Here is a 25280-nt window from a genome sequence, read left to right on the forward strand (position 1 = left end):
ACCGCACCCCCACTTTCCTACGCTTGCCCCCAATCCCAATCGCACACACACAGACGAACGGGTCATTCACCGGCAAAAGTAAAACAGTTCCAGAAGCTCTAGCCGTTCCGGCAGACAAAACAAACACCAACACCCCCTCCCTCAAAGGAATATAAAACACGTTCAGACAGACAAAAGGACAGGCGTGGCATTTTCAATGTCGTCGCTGTGGACAGGAAGAATTTGCTGAGCGGTCTGGCTGGTTCCGTACAACACACGCTGATGACAAGCAGAATTGTACAGGCTGACCGAGTTCTACCTCTTACCATACATCCGCCACGTTGTGATGTGGAGCAAATAGGTCAGCCCCAGTTATCCCAAACGATCATTCCCTGGAACTTCTATCACGTTGTTGGTAATGAGACCGTAGGTGAGCTGACAGGCAGCGTTGGGGAGTAGAGGGACTTGTGTGTGTGTGGGGGGGGGGAGGTGCAGGGGAGAGAAGGGGGTTGTACCAGCTAGTATAGAACGACTCCATCTTACTTCCACAAAATGGCAACGTGCAGGGTAGTCCAGACTTATCCCATTCTCTTACTTTGCCGCCCTGAAGTGTGGAAGGGTTCCAACAAAGGCCATCAGAGAAGGACGCCCCCACCTTCGCTTCCGTTATGTTGCAATGGAGAGAGTGGTGAAGGCTATCCCAGAACGAACCCCCTGCCCTTCTCAATACCTTAGACAAGGGGGTACCTTCCAGCCAGGGGAGATTTGAGATCCGTGGGTCTTTTCAGGCTAGCCCAGAATGACCCAGGAGTAAAACCCAGCATGGGTTAGACTGGGGCTGTGCAGCACCGGTACCGATCCCCAACCGTATTAACCCTGTTCACACACCCAACACCCTAAAAGGAGCCGCATAAAAAGACAAAAACGGCTTTAATCCTCAGGAAAAAGAAAAGGTTGTGCTTCCCGATTCTGCCCAACGCGAGAAAAGAATCTGACTTATTCATCAGGGATGGCCACCATCGGAAGGGCTCACTAAATCATTGCTTTCAATGAAATGACTTGACTTCCCAAAGTGAAGGATCCATACACTCACCCGTGTGTGTGTGTGTGTGTGTGTGTGTGTGTGTGTGTGTTTTAAAACTCAGACTACCTCTTTTCATCATGCATCGGTTTTGTTCCAGACGACGAAGCCATTTGTTTTTCCACCACCTCCTGGGATCGAGTGACAAAAAGCTGGCCCCCTGAAAGTGGTTTGGGAGAAGATGCGTGCGATGAAGCAAAGGTCACTAATTCTGACGATGTCTTGGCTTTCACGAAATACGGACACAGGTTGCTGTCATGGTGCCCATGGAACACAGAACCCTCAGGCTTCCACTGCAACAAGACAGCCAAAGGGAGGAGCCGAAGCCAATAATACGGATTGTCACGGGGATCATCTCAATGCTACTTCTTTTTTTTCTTTCTTTTTTTTTTCTTGTGGGCTCAGCTGCATGCAAGTCACCGAGCACATTATTTTTTTAAAGTGTTCTGCACGTGGTTTTCTTCATTGGTCGAAAAAAACAAAAACAATAATGCTAATATGAATAATACTGAAATTAATAAAGCGAAAGTTTCAAATGGAAAATATCACATTGGAAAATAAAGAAAAAAGGAGATAGGAACACAGCCATGTGTGTGTGTGTGTGTGTGTGTGTGTGTGTGTGTGTTTCTAATGATGGACATTTGTTGCGGTCTTTAATGTTCTGCAAGTTCTCACCGATGTCTGGGTTTCTTTAGGCACCATGTGCCTTGTATGTGACAGTTTCACACACTTCTTTCTCTATAACTACTACCACTACTACTACTACTACTAATAATAATAATACCTATAATTATAATTGTAAGTACACGGAGAAGGAAAAGGAGGAGGAGCTGAGAAGGAATAATAAGAATGATAAAAAGATAATTAATTACTGCTGCTACCAACTTAGTCAACAATGTCACTGCAGTTTCCATATACATCTAAGTATGCACCATGTATTTGCAGAGCATTGCTAAGGTTGTCAAGCATTATGTTTATTCTGTACCAATATGAACTGTACTTTTCGACGTGAGACTTGCTGTTCAAAAATTACAAAGACTGGAGATGTTTGTTTCTACTTTCTCGGCAATACTAATACACGTCTTTCCAATAAGTATTATTCTGTTTACAGTATTTAACGCGTTTATTTTCATTTCTTTGTTTTGAAAATCAAAGACTTCGTTTACTGTCAGTCGTATGAGGTGTTGTTTTTTTGTTGTTGTTGGTTTTTTTGTGTGTTTTTTTCTTGTTTTGTTTTTTTGTTGTTGTTTTTTTTTTGTTTTGTTTTGTTTTGTTTTGTTTTTGTTTTGTTTGTTGTTTTTTGTTGGGTTTTTTTTTTTTTTTGGGGGGGGGGGATTTTTGTTGTTGGTTTTTTGTTGTTTTTTTTGTTTTGTTTTTTTTTGTTTTGTTTTGTTTATTTGTCTATGGAAACGCCTATATAGTGTTCAACTGCTTTCCAAAAATAACTGACAACTGGGCATTAAAAAATAGAAGTGTTCAATAAAATCTACCACGTCTCTGCATGTTGTGAATTTATTGTCATCAATCACATTCATCTTATTTAACAGAATATTTGTTGGGTATATGTTATGGAGGATCTTCCACTGTAGTTCACGCAGTCTTACTTCTTTTGTTGCAAAAAGAGGGATTAGCCAGATATATTCAAAACTACATTTTCTTTTCCAGAATCCACATGCACACGGATTTCTTTTATCTTTCATTTGTTTGATTTTCCAAACATTTTTAAATTACTTTTGGTTTATCATTGTTTGCAAAGCGTCTTTCATTTGTTCAAAGTGTGAATTTGTGTGTCTGCCTGTCTGATCCATTCTTTCCATTCAGCTGGAATGGCATTCATTTTAGCATGATATTCGAAAAAAGTGACAGCATTGTTTTGAAGAACTCTGTTTTGGATTTCCTTCAACGTGTATGGTCTTTTATCTTCTATTAGTGATAAGAAACTCTAGGGAGAGCTGGACAGTACAAGGTCTTCAGAGAAGAAGCCCCCCTCAGTCAAGTGTTTCGGCCCTTAACTCTTTACACTCTAAGGGGGCCGGGCCGCACCCAGGTCATGACTCCTGGATGCCCTTGTATTGCCGCCTTTTTATTATTTTTTTTCCTGGTCCTCAGCAGGTTCGAACCCGCGCCTCCAGGGTGGTCTCCACTTCAGAACTGAGTCACATTTTTCTGGCAGACGTTTTAACCACTGAGCCATCGTATGCCTAGTCTGAGTAGGGAAATTCCTCCTCGACCAGATCCAGCTGGAACTTTTCTGCTGCTTCTGCCATTGCCTTGACAGCCCATGTCCTCTCTGCCAGAAATCGACAGCTGTTTCATGAGGCTGTAGGCAGATGCGCTCACAAACCCTCTTGCACCAATATCTATGGCGAGGACTTGGGCTTGGAAGCCAGATTCTACCAGGCTGCTGGCTGGACTGGCATACTTCTCGGTCTTGTGGATGTGGGCTTCCTCCATTCTGCTTTCGTATGGCACAGTGAGCTCCATCAGAACCGCTGATGTTCGAAAAAAGTGACAGCATTGTTTTGAAGAACTTTGTTTTGGATTTCCTCCAACATGTATGGTCTTTTATCTTCTATTATAATTATATCCATAATTCTGTCTATTCCAATCTTAGACCAAATTGGAAACAATAATACGTTTTTTCTTAAATTGTATGAAACTATTATTCCACAAAAGTTTATTGTCAAAGTTGCGAATGCTCCCTGTTAATCGTTATGTGATATCCACGCAATAAATGCACAATTAAATACTGGTCTCTGTGAGAGTGCTTTACAACAACAATTGCAACAAAAACAAGAAAAAAAACAAAAATAATAATAATAATAATAGTCAATATTCTAACAGTAAAATTGATGAAAGAAATGAACACACACACACACACACACACACACACACACACACACACACGTGCGCGCGAGAGAGAGAGAGGGAGAGAGAGAGAGAGAGAGGAAGGGAGACAGACAGTGACAAAGACACACACAGATGGATGGATCTCAAACTTCCACTAATTTCACGTGTAAAATGAATAATGCAAGCAACCAGAGTGTCGTAGCTACTGCTGCTGGATTTGGGGGTGGGGGGGGGGGAGCCGTCTCCAGCGTTCTCCCCACCCAGAGATACGCGGTTGACAGGAGGAACCATAAGGGGGCACCAAGCTGTCCGTTATCAGACGTTCGTTCGTTGGTTAGTATGCCGTCATTGTCACCTCACCGCTCGGACAGGGGGCGAGGGGGAGGAAGGGGCGGGAGGGGGGGGGGGGAGAGAAGAGGACAAAATGGCCGTTTTGAGACGTTGGTTGGTTGGTTAATAAGCCGCCATTGTCACCTCACCGCCCGGACAGGAAGAGGGGGAAGGGAGAGAAGAGGACAAATTGACCGTTCTGAGACGTTTCGTTGGGTGGTTTATAGTATAATTATACTGAATAATGATAAGCCGCCATTGTCACCTCACTACTCCTCTCTCTTTCTCCTCCTTCAGAGGGACTGACACGTGTGGTGTGGTGTGCTGTGTGACGTGCCCATTCGTAGTGGTTTTGGAGAGGAAGTGGGGTAGGGGCGTTGTAAGAAGAGGGGAAGGAGGGGTCCTCTCTCCTTCCCAACAGGGGAGCTGATATGTGTTGGGGTGGTGGGATGTCACGAGTGCAGTGGTAGCGGTTTCTGATGAGGCTGTTCAATGCTAGGGGGAGGGGAAGGGAGAGGTGGGGAGGGGAGGAGGGGACACCGGTCTACCACCTCGGAAGGGTCAGCGTGGATGTCCGGCTAATGACCAGTCCGCGTCAGGCCCCTGGTGTCCACTTGGATACTGATAACGGCACGTCGTCGTCGGAAATGGATGGGGCCGGATGGTCGGCCAGCCACCCTGGCCTGGCGGCGATAGCTGGACACGGCTGTAGAAGGCTCTTCAGGCCGGGGGATCCTCCTCCTTCGATCCCCACAATGCTTGCCTAATGGATCGTACTTGTGGTTTCAGTGATAGCTTGGGAGGGGAAGAAGAAAGAGGCAAGAAAGTGGGAGGGGACGGGTGGAGGGAGGGGGGTCGAGAGTAAGGGATACGGGGGTGGGAAGGGGAGAGACAGAGACAGACAGAGACAGAGACAGAAAGTTGATGATGGCGATTATCGATCTTTCCCCGTCACCCTTTGTTATCGCTCATCGTGAACCCGGTGCGTGAGATGAGGAAGGTAGTGGTGGTGACGGCATTGGTGCTGGGGGCCGGATGATGGAGGAGGGGTACCCAAGCGGTGGGAAAGGCGCGAGTGGTGGAGCAGTGTGCCAAGATTAGAGGGAAGGCGATGAAAGATGCCCCTGGCGTGCCCTCCCAGCACGGGCACGGCATAAACCTGGATGACTGCAGTCCCCAGGTGCCATGGCCACTGGTCTTATCTCGTCTCATCCCCTGTCGTTTGGTCATTCCCCCTCCCCAACCCCCTGCCTCCCCCACTACCAAAACCCAATACCTCTCCCACATCACCCTCTCCACCTCCCCCTGCCACTACCACCCCCAAAACCCAACACCTCTGCCCCACCACCCTCTCCACCTCCCCCGCCCTTCAACCGCTGCCTCCACCCCACCCACCCCCAAAACCAACACCCCTCCCCCATCACCCTATCTCTCAACCTCCCCCCTCGTCTTCCCCCCTCGCCCAACATTCAGTCCCAGTGTTAGCGCCCTTGGACACACTTTGTGTTCAATGGGTCCTTCCCTGGAGAGGTGGAACTCCCGCCACAGCATGGCAGGGGAGAGAACTGACTGAGGAAACAGAATCACTGCAGTACTGTGGAATCACGTTCTCGTTCCAGCACTCTCAACTGACTTGTGAACTCCCAGACTTAATTCCTCACCCTTCATCCCCCACCTCTTAGTTCTGTGCTGTCAGAAACATGTCACTGCCACCGTGGAAGGTGGCAGAATGGATAAGACGCTCATCTCCCAATATAGTGTCCGCATGGGCATGGGTTCGATTCCCGATCTCGCCCTTTCTCCCAGGTTTGAATGGAAAATCTAACTGTGCGTCTGGTCATTCGGATGAAACGTATGGTGTGCAGCACGCACTTGGCGCATTGAAAAAGAACCCATGGCAACAAATGTATTGTCCTCTGGCAAAATTCTTTATAAGAAATCCATTCTGAGAGGTACACAAATATACATGCATGCAATCAAGGTCTAACAAGTGCGTTGAGTTATGCTGCTGTTGACTATTGTCCCTAGCAGATGTCGTTTGGCATATCATTCTTTTTATATGATTTGTCCAAATGCTATGATGCCTCCTGGAGATACGGAAACTAATCGCCGATCAGCAGCTGTGCTCAAACACCCACTTCACAAGATGTTAAGGACCACGTCATAAAAGCATGTATTTTTACAGGAAACGTCATTTTGTTAAATCGAGAGATGATTTACATTATACAGGCTGTGTGTAGTCTACCACTGGCCTCTCGATGACACACTAAGACGGTTTCTGGCACACGTACACCATGAAAAATGCGTTTGAAAAAATCAGTATTTCAGGCAACAACAACAACAAAAAAAAAAAAAAGAAACAAGCAAACAAACAAACAAAAAACAACCTTATTCCGTGGTTTATAAACGACAGCTCTTTTCATTACTTTTCTTTCTTTGTTGTTGTTGTTGTTGCTGCTAAAATGGAAGTGCAGTTGCAAGGCGGCACACTAGCGATGAGTGATTATTGGTGTAGTGGCTGCCCGGAACGCTTTTTACCGAAAATTCATCATCATTTCAACATCCCCAGGGAAGAAAACTGCAAGTTCCTAAACGGCCCTTAGCTTTTCGTAAACCTCGTAAAATCCCGGCCCGGTATGGTCATCAGAAGTAGTAAAAGTAGTATCAAACGTAAAGCCCAGCAGCTTTCAAATAAGTTCCCTAATCCTGTGATCCCAAATCCAACAGCATCAAATGCAAAGCACGGTCCCGTGGAGTCCCCTGTCCACCGCTATCAAGCTTTGTCCACAGTGCAATACCAAAGCTATGGGAATCTGCGCTTCCATTACACTTAAGTACTGCAGTACCGGATCTAATCCAATATGCTGTTTGTCAAAAATAAACCAGACGACAGTCCAGACTGTTCGATGTCATAGAGCTGATCTCTTCAGAAGGAAAAGTGTGTGTGTGTGTGTGTGTGTGTGTGTGTGTGTGTGTGTGTGTGTGTGTGTGTGTGACTTTATTTTGATTACGACTATCATAACGACCTTTCTTTCATTACAATTATGAATACTACTGCTGCTGTTGTTGTTGCTGTTGCTGCTGGTGCTGCAGACAGATTGCAAAACTAGACAGTGCCTGAAATCTCCATCCTTGAGTGATAAAGTTTTTGAGTATTGAGTGTGTCTCTCTGCGTGTGTGTGTGTGTGTGTGTGTGTGTGTGTGTGTGTGTGCGTGCGTGCGTGCGTGCGTGCGTGCGTGCGCGCGCGCGCTAACGTGGCTTACAGGTTGGGGCTCCCTCCACGAACGACAGACCAACTTCCGTGTTTATGGAAAGACAACTCCAGAAATATATCAGACAGGACGTTGTATTGCACGTGCACGGCAAAGCCGTCATCGCACTCAAGAGCACCAAAGAAGATTCCCCACACACACACACACACACACACCCCACCTCCGCTCCGTTCCTGGTGGCCAGGGCTGGCAGGCTATGACTTCCGACACCTGATCCCCATCCCCCCGCCCGGTCCCCCCTCCCCTCTTCCTCAACAGTGCCCACTTTCCATCAATACAGGGCCCTCCCCTATCATGATCTTCAGCCTGTTGACCGATCCTCTGAACGGTCCACTCCCACCACACTGCCCCTATAACGGGCGGTGATTGTGAGGGGAAGTATCTTATCTCTCCTTTCCAGTCTTCCCTTTTCAATCCAATGCACCCATTCATACACCCACACCTAGCTGGCTGTATCTGGAGACAAGCAAATATGCGGTTAGTAAACATCACAGAGGCACGCAACATTAAAGTTCTCAGAGTTTGACTTGTATAGACTTTTTTCCTCCAGAAAATATATTTCAAAGCGCTGATGACTGAGAGCGTTGACTGTGAAAAAATGCGTGTGCAAGACAAATGCTAAAGACGGACCGTTCCAGTTCAAACTGCTTGACTGGTATCGATTTTTTTTTTTCAAGAACTGTATGCTTCATAGCACTATTGGTCTCTATCGCTTTACCTCAAAACCTACCCCCTCTGTGTGTGTGTGTCTTTCTGTGTGTGTGTGTGTCTTTCTGTGTGTGTGTGTGTGTGTGTGTGTGTGTGTGTGTGTGTGTGTGTGTGTGTGCTGATGTGGCTCACAGGCTGAGGCTCCCTCAGTAAACATCACAGACGCACGCAACATTAAGTTCTCAGTGTTCGACTTGCATCGACTTTTTCCCCCCTGGAAAATACATTTCAAAGCACTGCTGACCGAGTGTTGACTCAGAAAAAAAAATGTGTGCGGGAGGAGAATGTTTAAGTTCGAGTTCAAACTGCTCGACTAGTATCGATTTTTTTTCTTTCAGAAATGTATGCTTCAACGCCCTATAGGTCTCTTGTCTCTCTTCCTGTTAACCCCCCCCCTCTCTCTCTCTCTCTCTCTCTCTCTCTCTCTCTGCGCATATGCATGAAGGAGATGCCGGAAAACCATTTCTTTTTCTTATCAAATCATAAAGTGTTCCAGAAAAAAAAACCCAGAAGACATGCGCAAGAGAATGATAGAAATGGTAATTTATCGACAAACATCAAAACGCAGAACATGTTGCACAAAGAGATTCAGCATGCGCTAATTAAGACTGCTTTGTTAGCAGTCAGAATGTTCCTCAGTTACGGATTCAGACTGCTTTCTAATCAACCCAATTTAGGAAAGCTGTTGCCCCTAAACGAAAGGACAAAAGACACCAAGCCAGAAAAAATATATTTCCAGACTATAGCATAAACTCTCTCATGCGCGTTCAGTCCGGGAATCTTATTTGTCAGCGGGTTCATTTCATCATCATCATCATTAAACCCAGTATCTCTCTCTCTGTCTCTCTCCCTTTCTCTCTGTCAAATCAAACTGCCCCAAAAACTCACTTCTGAATGTTAACTGCACATACAAACAACACTGCCGCTGCTGACGTGAATCGGAAAGGGAAAGGGAAAGGGTAGGTGGGCGCGCTCAACTCCGATGCAAGCTATTGCCCTGCGACGCTGAAAACAGAAGCTGACAACGGCGACTGTTGCCGAAAATGCCCCGGGGACCGGGGGGATGGGGGGGGGGGGGAGTTCGCTCATCCGTGATCCTTAATCTCGTAGGGAGGAGACCTGAAATTACCCCCATGGTTTTCTTTCTGTTTTACCTTTCATTCTTTCTTTGCTTCTTTTGTATTTGTATTTGTATTCCTTTTTATCACAACAGATTTCTCTGTGTGAAATTCAGGCTGCTCTCCCCAGGGAGAGCGCGTCGCTACACTACAGCGCTACCCATTTTTTTGTATTTTTTCCTGCGTGCAGTTTTATTTGTTTTTCCTGTCGAAGTGGATTTTTCTACAGAATTTTGCCAGGAACAACCCTTTTGTTGCCGTGGGTTCTTTTACGTGCGCTAAGTGCATGCTGCACACGGGACCTCGGTTTATCGTCTCATCCGAATGACTAGCGTCCAGACCACCACTCAAGGTCTAGTGGAGGGGGAGAAAATATCGGCGGCTGAGCCGTGATTCGAACCAGCGCTCTCAGATTCTCTCGTTTCCTAGGCGGACGCGTTACCTCTAGGCCATCACTGCACTTCTTCTCTTCCCGCTTCATCTTCTCCCTTTCTCCGTGGCTGTCAGTGCCGACGAGAGGCCAAATACTCAAGTCACATGCTGAGGGAAGAACAGAAACAGGACCAAAGTGTGTGCTGAAAACATAAATGAGGGCGTGAAGATGGAAGACTGCAGTATCCACGCACGCGCACACACACACACACACACACACACACACACACACACACACACACACACACACACACACACACAGCTCTGCACAAATGCATGCGCAGAGAGAGGGTTGGTGCTGAAGAAATGGAAGTGGATAAAACACACCATCAATGTCATCATTTTCTTTATCGGTTTGCATTATGGAGACAGAATGGTGAAAAAGTGTCATCTCACCACCATCATCATCGGCATCTCTCACTACCAAAATCATCATCTCACCACCATCATCATCGGCATCTCTCACTACCAAAATCATCATCTCACCACCATCATCATCGGCATCTCTCACTACCAAAATCATCATCTCACCACCATCATCATCGGCATCTCTCACTGCCAAAATCATCAAATCACCACCATCATCATCGGCATCTCTCACTACCAAAATCATCAAATCACCACCATCATCATCGGCATCTCTCACTACCAAAATCATCAAATCACCACCACCATCATCAACATCTCTCACAACCAAAACCATCAAATCACCACCATCATCATCATCTCTCACTACCAAAATCATCAAACCACCACCACCATCATCAACATCTCACAACCAAAATCATCAAATCACCACCACCATCATCAACATCTCTCACAACCAAAACCATCAAATCACCACCACCATCATCAGCATCTCTCACTACCAAAATCATCAAATCACCACCACCATCATCAACATCTCTCACAACCAAAACCATCAAATCACCACCACCATCATCATCATCTCTCACTACCAAAATCATCAAATCACCACCACCATCATCAACATCTCTCACAACCAAAATCATCAAATCACCACCACCATCATCATCATTAGCAACAGAGAAATCAAAGTATTTGTACAGTCTCATTTTCGCGCAGTACAACTGTTTGCAATGGATACAAAAGCCAAAACCAGTTCCGTTTATTATTGTAATCCAAACTGCCTTCGTATTTCGCATTACTTTTGGGGACGTGGGGGTCATGTGACCGACTCTGGGGTAAAAGATGACGACAGGATAAAGAAAGGAAGGAAGAAAGAAAAACAAAACCAAAAAACAAACTAGCAAAAAAAAAAAAAAAAAACAAAAAAACCCGAAATGGAAACAACAAGGAGACCATGCAATCATGAAAATTTCGACGACGATAACAACGACAACAAAGAAGAAAAGAAGAAGAAGAAAGGATCACATCACAAAGACCCCAAACCAGCCCTTCCCCAACCACGACCTAGATAAAACGGAACTTTAACCCCTTGATATCACGATCCTTATCAAAGGAGACCTGTGATACGAATTTCTGTGTATGAGATAAAATCATAACATATTTCTTTTATGGCATCCGATAATGTGATTTCTTTATTACAGAAACTGCTACTGAAGAATCAATATCATTTTATCATGGAGTACTGTATTCGGAAAGAGCGCTTCATAGTTTTTCTTTAAAATCTGTGTTATAATTTATTTTTCTAAGTAATACATCAAGCTGCTAAGTTTTATTACTCTCATGTTTTAACCCAACCTGTTCACTTTTAAGTTAAACTTTTGTCATGCAGGCTCAGAGACAGTGTGGTGTGAGTGACGAGCCTTTGAACTTACATGTCATTTCCAATCGGATTAATAAAGATGTATTGATTTGTATTGTATTGTACTGTATTGTATTGCGTTGTGTTGCGTTGCGTGCGCTGCATTGTATTGCATTGCACTGCACTGTATTGTAAAATCTACTTCTTGTGTACCTCTATGCGGGGTTTCTGCTGAACAAAGTAATGCCATCAACCCCCCCAGAGCAAAACGTCGAAAACGTCGAAGGAAAGAGGAGTGCCCACCGACCCTGAACGACGCAGGCTCTGATTCATTAGCGGGGAAGGGGCAGGACCGAGCTACACATCCCAAGCCAGACGCCTAACGACAAGATAATGAACGTCAACTATCAACTCTCCACCACACGGGGGTCAGATTATGGTCCGCAAAGAGTCGCCTCTCTTGCCTGATCAGCACCGCCTATACGTAGACCACCATCACCGGTTGACGGCCCACCCACCCCCTTCCCTTCCTCCCCTCCTCTCTCTCTCTCTCTCGGAGAACCAAGAACAATAACTGGTGTGCCCGGTCAAGTGACACTCTCCCCCATCTCTCAGTGGTAGGGTAGGTATGAAGAAGAGATGGTTCAGGCACTAACAGCAACCTACCCCCGCTTCCACCGACCTCACGTTCTGAAGTGGACCCCGCCAACGCTGCTAACCAGCTCCAGGACCGCTCAAAACAGGAGCGATTCCAGTTCCACTGAGAGTACCAAGACCCGACTTGACGTGAAGGGTGTTAGCCGATAGGTCGTTAAACTCAACTTACCGGACCACTGTCTGCTCTTGCTGTTGTCTTTGTTTCTTTGTCTTCTTCTTCTTCTTCGATCTCCCTCAAGGAGTGAAGTAGGGGTTGAAATCAGGTAAGAACTCTTTAGGGTCTGTATATGAAAATAACTTTTTCAATTTGTGCTGGGGAGCTGTGTGGCAAGAATGTGTTGTTATTTTTGTTGGTGTTCTTTTGGTGGTGGTGGTGTTGTTGTTTGTTTGTTGTTGTTGTTGTTTGTTTTATTTTTGTTTTTTGTTGTTGTTGTTGTTGTTTTTGTTTGTTTTTAAAACCTTAGGGCAGGATAATAAAAAAAAATTTAAAAAAAACTTAGCTTATTCCTTCAACCTCTTAAAATAAACTCTCTCTCTCTCTCTCTTGTTTCATTCAGTTTCAGCGTCCGCAGCCTGTCTGCACAGACCCCCAGGCACTGTCCGTGTCTTCCCCTCCATTCTGGCAGCACTGCCAATGAAGTAATGAGGCTGAGGCCATCATTGTTACCCCCCACCTTCTACATCAGGAAGACCTCCCTCCTCCTCCACTGCCCTCCTTTCACTATCCCACCTTTCCTCTTTTACTCTTCCTGGTTCTGTAGTGTGTGTGTGTGTGTGTGTGTGTGTGTGTGTGTGTGTGTGTGTGTGTGTGTGAGTGTGTGTGTTGTGTGTTTGTGTGTGTGTGTGTGTGTGTTGTGTGTGTGTGTGTGTGTGTGTGAGTGTGTGGTGTGTGTTTGTGTGTGTGTGTGTTGTGTGTGTGTGTGAGTGTGTGTTGTGTGCTGTGTGTTTGTGTGTGTTGTGTGTTTGTGTGTGTGTGTGTATGGGCGCACTTGGGGCGTGGACAGAGGCAGGAGAAAGAAACAGGGAGAAATAAACAGACAGACAGACAGAGTGACATACCCCACCCACCCCCATCTCCCCACAAAATAAAATAAAATTAAACAAATAAATAAATAATAATAACAATAATACTAATAATAATGACTGCTCGAGAAAACGAAAAGGAATCAACTAGTCTGCATCATCTTCTGGAGACTTCTTTTGCCAAGTTTGGAAGAAAAGAATGAGAACGACCCAACAAAAGAAAGAGAGCAGAGAAGAAAATGTTGATAAAGAAAACAGCAAAGGCGGACAACAATAATTATTTTGCTGCCAATTATGAAGTGAGGCGGGAAACAAACAAAATAAGTGAAGTTCTTATTATATTCGAGAAGGCAGAAAACTTTGGTTTTGTCCAAACAAATGTCGTGAGAGGGGAAAAGTGTGTATGTGTGTGTGTGTTTTGTTGGGTTTTTTTTTGTTTTTTTTTTTTTTGTTTTTTTTTTTTTGTTTTGTTTTTTTAATAATATAAAAAAAAGAGAAAAAAAACAAGCGGTCGAACTTTTCTTTCCCGTATAGTGAGAAAGAAAAAAAAAGAGAACAGAGCAGACTGTGTCCCCAAGAAATAACTTTTCCCCAATTATGATGGAACGTCAGGGGAGAACAAAGGTACATCGGGTGGTCACCCGGAAATCATAAAGATTTGTTATTCTGTAGGAAGAAGAGAAAAGAAAGAGAAACCAGATCAAATCAGATGACGCTGCTGATTTAGCCAGCCACCCAAAAAGGGGCCAGTTCTGGCCTGAATACCCGTCAGTTCTGGACTCAATACCCGTCAGTTCTGGCCTCAATACCCTAAATCATGCATACCCGTCAGTTCTGACCTGAATACCCGTCAGTTCTGGCCTCAATATCCGTCAGTTCTGACCTCAATACCCATCAGTTCTGGCCTCAATACCCTAAATCATGAATACCCGTCAGTTCTGACCTGAATACCCGTCAGTTCTGACCTGAATACCCGTCAATTCTGGCCTCAATATCCGTCAGTTCTGACCTCAATACCCATCAGTTCTGGCCTCAATACCCTAAGTCATGAATACCCGTCAGTTCTGACCACGTGTGTGTGTGTGTGTGTGTGTGTGTGTGTGTGTGTGTGAGGGGAGGTGGGAGTGCAGGGGGAGGTGGGGTAGAGGATGAGGTATGTGAGTGTATGCATGCCTACACTGTGGGAGCAACAGGATATTGGAACGTGTATATATATATATATATATATATATATATATATATATATATATATATATATATCTTTGTATGTACGTGTGTGGGGTTGGGGGTGGGAGATATGGGCGTATGTGTGTGTGCTTGTACAAGTAAGTGTTCATCTCTGTGAGTGTGTGTTTGTGTGTGTGTGTGTGTGTGTGCCGTGGAAGCTGCGATACGTAGACTAGAAATGAGTGTGTGGAGGAGGGGGTAGAGGAGGTGCAAGGTAATGTGTGTGTGTGTGTGTGTGTGTGTTGGAGCTCATGTACGTTTATATGTATTTGACTGTGCTTTCATATGTGCTTGTACAAGTAAGTGTTCATCTCTGTGAGTGTGTGTTTGTGTTTGTGTGTGTGTGTGTGTGTGCCGTGGAAGCTGCGATACTTAGACTAGAAATGAGTGTGTGGAGGAGGGGGGTAGAGGAGGTGCACGGTAATGCGTGTGTGTGTGTGTGTGTTGGAGCTCATGTACGTTTATATGTATTTGACTGTGCTTTCATATATGTGAAACTGCATGTCTGGTGCATTTCTGTTATGCATGTGTGGGTGTATGTGTGAATGTGTGTCTTCATTTTTTACATTTATTTGCTTATTTATCACCATTGTTGTCTTATTTATTTATTTATTTATGTTTTATTGTTATCATTTTATTAGTATTACTAATATTATTACTACTACCTTTTTCTATATTATAATTATTATTTATTTATTTATTTATTTATTTATTTATGCAAGCTTATCTATTATTTATTCCCCCGTTTTTTGTTGTTGTTTTTTTGTTGTTGTTTTTTTGGGTTTTTTGTGTGTGTGTGTTTTTTTGTTTTGTTTTTTTGTTGTTGTTTTTTTTTCCCCAAGGCCTGACTAAGCGCGTTGGGTTACGCTGCTGGTCAGGCATCTGCTTGGCAGATGTGGTGTAGCGTATATGGTTTTGTCCGAACGCAGTGACGCCTCCTTGAGCTACTGAAACTGAAACTGAAACTCTGACCTGAATACCCGTCAGTTCTGACCTGAATACCCGTCAGTTCTGGCCTCAATATCCGTCAGTTCTGACCTCAATACCCATCAGTTCTGGCCTCAATACCCTAAGTCATGAATACCCGTCAGTTCTGGCCTCGATACCCTAAGTCATGAATACCCATCAGTTCTGGCCTCAATACCCGTCAGATCTGGACTCAATACCCATCAGTTCTGGCCTCAATACCCTAAGTCATGAATACCCGTCAGTTCTGGCCTGAATACCCGTCAGTTCTGGACTCAATACCCATCAGTTCTGGCCTCAATACCCTAAGTCATGAATACCCGTCAGTTCTGGCCTGAATACCCGTCAGTTCTGGACTCAATAACCGTCAGTTCTGGCCTCAATACCCGTCAGTTCTGGACTCAATTCCCGTCAGTTCTGGCCTCAATTCCCGTCAGTTCTGGCCTGAATACCCGTCAGTTCTGAAAACAAGATGAAGAGAACTCAAAACAATGCCAAAAGATCAATCAGAACAACGTGAAAAACATCACTCGCGTCTCGCTCCGTCCGCGTAAAATTTAAACCCACTTAAAATATTGGAAGTAATATATTATTACAAATTCACCAACGCGCCTAAAAGGAAGACAGTGAAAACTAGAAAGACACAAAGAAAGATTATCAAAGAAATAAGGGAGAAAAGTAAACAAGAGAGAAAAAAAGAAGAAGAAGAAACGAAAGGGCCCGAAGAAAGGAAAAGAAATAAAGGAAGACCCGTTTTCTTAACGTGCATTACGATTGGAAACAAAGTGAACGAGTCCTTAAGCCCGCCCGCCACAATCAATGGGGTAATGGTTTCCCACTCACCCCCTACTTGACCAGTAATTAATCACAGGAAATCAAAAGATGAGCCGTGCCCTCAAGGCAAGCCCAGAGTTTGTGAAGTGTTTTATGCCCCGAACAGCCTTTCAAAGGTAATCTCCGAGAGAAAGAACTGAAACTGCCCACAGTAACCAGATACTCGCCCGAGCGCACATAATGGAGTAGGGATAAAGGGAAGAGATAAAGAGACACACAGAGAGAAAAGGTGAGAAATGGAAACGGACAGAGAGACAGAGGGAGGGGGGTTGGGGGGGGTGGGGTGGAGAAGGCATAGAGAAACACAAAGAGAGAGAAAGAGAGAGAAAGAGAGAGACAGAGAGGGGGGAGGCATAGAGAAACACAAAGAAAATGGAGGGGGAGACAGACAGACAGAGACAGAGAGAGATATCCTTATGAAGAAAAAAGAAAAGAGAAAGAGTGACGGGGAGGACGGCGCTTTTTTTCTGTTTTTCTTCCCTTAATAACAAATGAGGAGAGAGAGACAGACAGACAGATTGAGACAGAGAAAGAGAGAGATCCTTATGAAGAAAAAACAAAAAAGGAAAGAGAAAGAGAGACGGGGAGGACAACGCTTTTTTCTGCCCCCCCCCCCCCCCTAATATCAGCAGCTGCGGAGTGAGAGAGAGAGAGAGAGAGCAGAGACCCGGAAGGACAACAGAAACAGGCCAGGTGAAAGGTTAACCTTTTACGACCATCGGGGCAGTGAAATCACGCCCACTGTTTCTAGGGCTCGGCATCGGAACGCGGGGCCCAAATCTCTCCTTCCGCCGTTCTTACCTTCCCAAAACCAACACCCATTCACACACGGGTGGTGGAGTGAGTGAGGAAAATTGCAGTGAGATGCTTTTCCGCAGGACACAACACCAGGCCGAAGTGGGTGACATCGATTCCTGATCACTGGATTATGATTTCAACGCCTTACCGATTCTGCCTCGACGTTTCCACAGAGAGAGAGAGAGACAGAGAGAGAGAGAGAGACAGACAGACAGAGACACAGAGAGAGAGAGACAGAGAGAGACAGAGAGACAGAGAGAGAGAGACCAAACTGGGAAAGACAGTGGAAGCGGCGGAAGAGGGACGAGGGAGACGGGGGGTGTGGGAGGGGGCGCGGGGGGGAGGGGTGTGCGGGGGGGTTGGGAAAGGGTGCAGGGAGGGGGAGGGAATGAGGGAGGGGGAGGGGCAGGGGGAGGAAGGGAAGAAAGCAGAAGGGATGGACAAACCAAAAAGAGAGAAGACGCGACGAAGACCCAATGAACCAGCAAATCAGTCAACAAACAGCAACGTTACGTGATGGCACGAGCCCATCACGAACACAAATGCCGTCTGAGGCCTGTGAAAACAACGTGCGTTCGGGGCCTCCACTGACACAAACAGGCGCTGACTCCACCGCTCTTCATGAAAATCCTCAAACACACACACACACACACACACCCGCCGACATTCCACACACATAATCCCAACCTCACACACAAGACATTGTTCACTGAGAGAGACAAAAGATTTGTTTGTTGTTTTTTTGTTGTTGTTGTTGTTGTTTTTTTACTCTTTGACACACTGTCATTGGATTTTTTTTTCATTGCGATTTTTGCCTAATCTTCTAATACAAATTTTGCCAACAAGACTATCACCTCGTGATCTTCTGATGTTAACTTGCTGAAGAAATCCTTTCTTTTGGCAAATCAAAAAGGACACATTTACTTCTCAACTCATCATAAGATTTACAATCAAACATAAAATGAATTTCATCATCAACTGTGGACTTACACAAAAGACATGGAGAATTTGTGGACGGACGTACCTGACAAAAAAAAACAACTGCTGTACTTAGAGAGAGAGAGAGAGGCAGACAGACAGACAGAGACAGAGTGATGACCTAGAGGTAACGCGTCCGCCTAGGAAGCGAGAGAATCTGAGGGCGCTGGTTCGAATCACGGCTCAGCCCCCGAAATTTTCTCCCCCTCCACTAGACCTTGAGTGGTGGTCTGGACGCTAGTCATTCGGATGAGACGATAAACCGAGGTCCCGTGTGCAGCATGCACTTAGCGCACGTAAAAGAACCCACGGCAACAAAAGGGTTGTTCCTGGCAAAATTCTGTAGAAAAATCCACTTCAATAGGAAAAACAAATAAAACTGCACACAGGAAAAAATACAAAAAAAAATGGGTGGCGCTGTAGTATGGCGACGCGCTCTCCCTGGGGAGAGCAGCCCGAATTTCACACAGAGAAATCTGTTGTGATAAAAAGAAATACAAATACAAATACAGTGACAGTGAGAAACAGAGAGAGACAGAGAGACAGAGGAGAGGGTTGGTGGGAGGGGCGGGCAGTGCATAGTTTAACTATATATTTTCAGTATTCAAAATGAGTCTTCTTGGTGATGCGTTATGCGCTTAGAAGATTTGTGGGGGTAGGGTGGGGGGGGGGGAGTGAGAGAGAAGGTGATGGGGCCAGGGAACCAGGCGGAAGGAGGAGGGTCAGGAAAATGGGTGGTGGTGGTCATGATGGTAAAGAGGGTGGTGTGGGGGGGGGGTAACAATGATGGCCTCAGCCTCATTACTTCATTGGCAGTGCTGCCAGAATGGAGGGGAAGACACGGACAGTGCCTGGGGGTCTGTGCACAGAGGAGGCGGCCGCCACGCGCGCGCGTGGGCGTGTGTGTGTGTGTGTGTGTGTGTGTGTGTGTGTGTGTGTGTGTGTGTGTGTGTGTGTGTGTGTGTGTGTGTGTGTGTGTGTGTGTGTGTGTGTGTGTGTGTGTGCGTGTTTGAATGTCTGTCTGTGTACACGTGTATCTGTGTGTCAGTGTATCTCTGTGTGTGTTTTTGAATATATATATATATATATATATATATATATATATATATGTGTGTGTGTGTGTGTGTGTGTGTGTGTGTGTGTACATCTGTATTTCTTTGTGTCCGTGTGTGTATGTGAGTGAGTGAGTGTGTGTGTGTGTGTGTGTGTGTGTGTGTGTGTGTGTGTGTGTGAATGCGCGCGCGAGTGCGTGTGAGTGTGAGTGTGTGTGTGTGTGTGTGTGTGTGTGTGAGCGATAATAATAAAGTGTGAGCGATAATAATAAAAGAGAGAGAGAGAAACAGTGTGCATCAAAGGCCCCCTCTGAAACAAAAACTGGTGAAATACGTAAGCATCTGTGCACACACACGCACGCACGCACACACACACACACAGAGAGAGAAAGAGCTGCAGTCAGACAGAAAGACAGACAGACAGACTAACCAGAAGCAACGAGGAGAGAAAGCGAAAGAGAAACGGCAGACTGACAAAGAGGCGAAGTGACAGAAAGCGACAGTGAGACTGGTGGGAAAGGCGCGGGCGGAGGAGCCACAAGACAAAGCCACACAGGCAGTGAAGACAAAGGAGTGGACAAGACAGGACAAGACGTGACGAAGACGAAGACGTTGACGACGTGCTCAGTCAGCCAGGCAGTCGGCCAATACCTCAGTCAAGTTATCTGACAACCAAGCACCATCACAGCCAGGTCCTAGACCGGCGGAAGGAGTTCACTTCCACCTGTGGCCTGTGACTGAACAACGACCGACCCAATCCCTGCTGCCCGCAAAACTGGCGACGTCTCCACTACACACACACACACACACACACACACACACACACAAGCCCTGTCGACCTGTACGTGATCATGATGCATCCCTCTACTGCTCCCCTGATAAACGCACGCTCATTGCCATCACCAACCCTGCCACCCCAAACGCATGAACGCACGAACGCGCGCACACAGACACACACACACACACACACACACACACACACACACACACACGCACACACACACACACACCTGGGCTGTAGCTGTCGGGTCCCACCCGGTCCTTCTGATGCACGCCATCCGTGGTCACGTGACGTTTCATCGACTTCCACTCCACGTCCGTCTTGGGGTCCACCAGGCACACCTGTCAACACGAAGCAATACAAAGAAATCAATAAATAAACACATCAATTAGAAAGAAATCAATAAATAAGCACATAAATGCATACATGTGTATTTCCGATCGGATTAATAATGATGTACAGTATCGAACCATACTGTACTTTATTGTATTGTTTTGTTTTGTGTGTGCGCCCGTCTGTGCGTGTGTGAGTACGCGCGTGTGTACATGCATGCGTGTGTGGTTGCATTTGTAGGGGGGTGGGGTGTGGGTGGGCGCGCGCGCGTGTGTGGTTGTTTTGTTTTGTTTGTTTGTTTTTTAACGTCTTTTCAAAGTGATTCAGGTCAGACGTGTAATGTGTGTGTGTGTGTGTGTGTGTGTGTGTGTGTGTGTGTGTGTGTGTGTGTGTGTGTGTGTGTGTGTGTGTGTGACTTCGAATCGGAATAATGAACATATATTGTTCATGCGTTCGTGTACGCGGAGGAGGGAAGTGCGAGCGTGCATGCGTAAGTGTGTGGAGGCGGACAGATGTTACGGCCCAATACACTAAACCCTGATCTTCCATGAAAAAAAACACCAAACTCGATGACAAGAGCGATTTTAATCTTCCTCACTGTCTCTGACTAGTAATGGAATGGTTTCAGTTAAGTTACTTCTTCGTAGTTATATGCCATTCAATTCATTTTCTTGGCGGCGGCCGTAAAGGTGACAAAGGCCACCCAGCAACAACAAAGTCCAAACGAACAATGGCTTTTGGTGCTCTCCAGACGTCGCTCTAAGCCTGACGCTTTTAGCGGACGATCGATACCATTACTGAGATTAACACACCATGGGCTGCTAGTCGGACAAAAAAGAAAACCCCAACAACAACAACAACCACAACATCAACATAACAACACCAACAAAAATCGCGTGTTTCATCTCCAGGACGTCATACAAGCCCGGTCTGGGTTGCACACGCTATCTTAGCAACGCAAAGTTTGTTTGGCGCAAGGAATTTCACATTGTCAAATGGTATTAGCGTACATTCAGGATCTTAGTGCAAAACAGACTTAGCGCTGCTAATATAACTTTTCCAACCCCAGTCCGTCCAGGAACGAAACTGACAAACATTCTGAAGCAATCTGCGAGTTGCTCTCTCTCTCTCTCTCTCTCTCTCTCTCTCTCTGTCTGTCTGTCTGTGTCTTCACTACCTCCTTCCCCTTTTCTCCTCCCCCCAACCCCCCAACCCCCCCCTTTCCCCTCCCTCTTTCATTTCCAACACATTGCCACAGGCAGCTTAAAAGAACTTTCATCACCGCGACCTTAACAGATCAAGAAAGTTTTGTTTTACGGAGAAACACACAAGTTCCATTTCACACGCCGTAATTTATTTTCCCATCTTCCAACCAGATCCGTAGACGCTGGCACCCAGCGATTCCACATATCTAGGATTTCCGTGAATATCGGAACAACCGATGTCAGACTTGCACATGCGAGACGATCGGGTTCCCCTACCACAACCCTGCCCCCCTCCCCCCCTATGTAAAAGTTGGAGAACAGGGTTCCCACGGACTTCGATGAACGGTTCATGCGCGCGATGCTGCTGATGATGATGAGGAGGAGGAGGCGGAGGACGGTAGTGATGGTGGTGGCGATGATAGCTATTTATAATACGCTCTGCCTCCAAAGGACAGGGTCTATGAAAGCTAACAATTAACATCAATACGGGGGTGGGGGTGAGAGGGTGATTACAACAAATAACAAAAAGATCAAAGTTCTGACAAGGACATAGCAACAGTCACAGGGACAAGCTTGTACCCATCTCCTGTACAGAAACATACGTATACACACTTCTTCATCAAAACGTTCTCATGGAGTTCAGATTTTGTGGCGGGGTTACGAAATACTGTTGCCCATAAGTTATGCTTAACACTTCTTCAAACTGTTCTGGTAGAAGTAGTGTTCCAGAGCTTTGAGGATGAAATTTATCGGGAGTTTCACCTGAAAATGATAAGAATTATAATTATTACAAAATATTGCTGGACTGAGCTAGACGATAATAATATTGCTGCTGCTACGGCTCTCCTCCTCCTCCTTCTTCTTGCTGCCGTTCATCCTCCTCCTCCTCCTTCATGCTGCGGTTCCTCCTCCTTCTTCTTCTTCTTGCTGCGGCTTCTCCTCCTCCTCCTCCTTCTTGCTGTGGTTCCTCCTCCTTCTTCTTGCTGAGGTTCCTCCTCCTCCTCCTCCTCCTTCTTCTTCTTCTTCTTCTTCTTGCTGCGGCTTCTCCTCCTCCTCCTCCTTCTTGCTGTGGTTCCTCCTCCTTCTTCTTGCTGAGGTTCCTCCTCCTCCTCCTCCTCCTTCTTCTTCTTCTTCTTCTTCTTGCTGAGGTTCCTCCTCCTCCTCCTCCTCCTCTTCTTCTTCTTGCTGAGGTTCCTCCTCCTCCTCCTCCTCCTTCTTCTTCTTCTTGCTGAGGTTCCTCCTCCTCCTCCTCCTCCTTCTTCTTCTTCTTGCTGAGGTTCCTCCTCCTCCTCCTCCTTCTTCATGCTGCAGTTCCTCCTCCTCCTCCTCCTTCTTCATGCTGCAGTTCCTCCTCCTCCTCCTTCTTCATGCTGCAGTTCCTCCTCCTCCTCCTTCTTCTTCATGCTGCAGTTCCTCCTCCTCCTTCATGCTGCGGTTCCTCCTCCTCCTCCTCCTTCTTCATGCTGCAGTTCCTCCTCCTCCTTCTTCATGCTGCAGTTCCTCCTCCTCCTCCTCCATGCTGCAGTTCCTCCTCCTCCTCCTTCTTCATGCTGCAGTTCCTCCTCCTCCTCCTCCTTCTTCATGCTGCAGTTCCTCCTCCTCCTCCTCCTTCTTCATGCTGCAGTTCCTCCTCCTCCTTCTTCATGCTGCAGTTCCTCCTCCTCCTCATCATTCTTCTTGCTGCAGCTCCTCCTCCTCCTCCTTCTTCTTCTTCTTGCTGCTGCTGTTCTTCTTCTTCTTCCTCTTCCTCCTCCTCTGCTTCTTATTCCGCGCGCGAGTGCATGTGTGCTTGTCGAAGAGGTAATGAAAGCGGGGGAAGTGGTGGGGGTAAAAGCTGGTGGGGAAGGTGTCATGACAACTGAAAAGGTCAACCTTGTTGGCCTACTTTTTTTCAAAAAAAAAAAAAAAAAACCAACAACCAACTTTAAAATAAGAAAAGGAAAGAGAGAAAAAGTTATCTTGAAATGAGAAAAAGAGATTTTAAAAAGATTTTCTTTTAATGCATTTATATTGTGCGGCCGCACCCTCCTCAAACAGTGGTGCCAGCAAGCCTTAACTGCAGTGGAAAATACCCCCCCCCCCCCCCCCCCCCCCCCCCCCCCCCCCCCCTCCAAGAGTTTTACACCTTTCCCCTATTCACTGCCCAAACCATTCCATTTCCTTTTTTCTTCTTCTTCCAAAGAACGCGTAGTTGGGGAATCCTGTTTTTGTAAATGTCAGGCTTCTTTCCTTCCTTATTTCCGTATGGTGGTGTATGCGAAAGGGACGTCACTCCGATTTTCCATTTTTTTCCTCACTCCACCCAGGTGAGAATGGGCTACCTGCTCGTCCTTTTAACCCAATAATAATCATCATCATCATCATCATCATCTTCTTCTTTTTAAATCGAGTTCTACATTTTTCTCTCCTCTATTACCATCAACAAGACAAAGACCAGAGTCGCATAAGAATGGAAGGAAAAGCAACAAAACTCAGACCAAGGACTTGGAAAAAACAACAACAAGAGACTAAACTAACCATGCCACATTCACAGGTGAGCGGGAAGATGGGTGCAGAGGAAAAGACAGACAGACTGGACAGAGACAGAAAGGGAAACGGGGAGAGAGGCTGAAGGGGGGGGGGGGGACAGAACAAACATACAGGGAAAAAAATCTGAACAGGAACAAGAGGGAAAAGACAGAAAAAAAGAGAATAACAGAAGAAAGAAACACGACAAAAAGAAAGAAATAAGCAAGAGAGAAGAAGAGAAGAGAGAGATAGAAAGAAAAAAAAAAGAGGCGAGGAACAGGCATGAAGAAACAAGTGAAAGGGGAAGAAAATAACAGAAAAATAGGACTGAAGAAATTAAAAATAAAAAAAAAAGAAAGAAAGAACCGGATACAATGCTTGAGAGACAGAGAGAAAGAGAGAGACACAGAGAGAGACAGACAGACAGAACTCAGAAAGGTTTAATGTACATCGGCCTTGATCCACAATGCAGTGTGCAAAGGTGGGTGAAAGGGGTGGCAATTGATAGCAATATGTTTCGTCAAGCAAACCGGAAAAAAAAACACAAAAAAAACCGCACAATTTTAACAAATACAGACAGACAAAAATCAGAGAGAGAAACAAAGCAAGCAAATAAACAGTTTCAGTTTCAGTAGCTCAAGGAGGCGTCACCGCGTTCGGACAAATCCATATACGCTACACCACATCTGCCAAGCAGATGCCTGACCAGCAGCGTAACCCAACGCGCTAAGTCAGGCCTTGAGAAGAAAAAAAAAGGTGAATAAATAATAGATAAGCTTACATAAATAAATAAATAAATAACAACTATGATATAAAAAAAAAGGTAGTAGTAATGAAAACAATGATAGCAAATAAACAAAGAGACAACACAAGGGGGGGGGGGGGGGACAGAGGAGCGGCAAATGTACAAAGGAGCTGACAAGGGCAGAGTTTTCTTTATCAGTCGCTGGGCCAGATCGCACACAACACTGACCCGGGCTGCTGGATGATGAGCGACCTTAAGAACCAGCGGTCCCGGCCGGCGAAGTTTGCTAAGCGTAATGAATGTTCCTAGCTCCATGAAATCAGCGTCGATTTAGGATCCTCCTTAACGGTAAGCAAACTTAGTGCTGCTAAGGTCGCCCATGCAACCCAGCACTGGACTTTGCAGCCAAACTGAGGAGGTTGGGCGAGGGGTGGAGCAGAGTGGTGGTTGGGGAGGTTGGGGGTGTGTGTGTCTGTCGGGTGGGGGTGGGCGTGGGCGTGAGGGTGGGGTGTGGCGGCGGAGAGACACAAACAAAACGATGCAAACTCGCAATCAAAAATAAAATAATGGTTTCAGCTCAGAGCTGAACACGATTTGCAATACTTTTTTTTTCTTTTTCTTTTTTTTCTTCTTTTTTTTTAATTGCTGTCGTTGTTTTAACGACCATGTCACT

General features: G+C 45.8%; 1 protein-coding gene across 1 annotated transcript in view; it reads right to left on the minus strand.

Annotated features, from left to right (window-relative positions):
- LOC143285549 (ATP-dependent RNA helicase DDX1-like) overlaps positions 1 to 25280 on the minus strand; it is a 461018-nt gene that overhangs the window by 339991 nt on the left and 95747 nt on the right. Inside the window, exon 18 of the mRNA XM_076592917.1 lies at positions 20046 to 20157. Coding sequence (XP_076449032.1) covers positions 20046 to 20157 — 112 coding nt within the window. The remainder of the gene's footprint in view (positions 1 to 20045; positions 20158 to 25280) is intronic.

The sequence above is a fragment of the Babylonia areolata genome, chromosome 9 (assembly GCF_041734735.1).
Source record: "Babylonia areolata isolate BAREFJ2019XMU chromosome 9, ASM4173473v1, whole genome shotgun sequence".
Taxonomy (NCBI): Eukaryota; Metazoa; Mollusca; class Gastropoda; order Neogastropoda; family Buccinidae; genus Babylonia; species Babylonia areolata.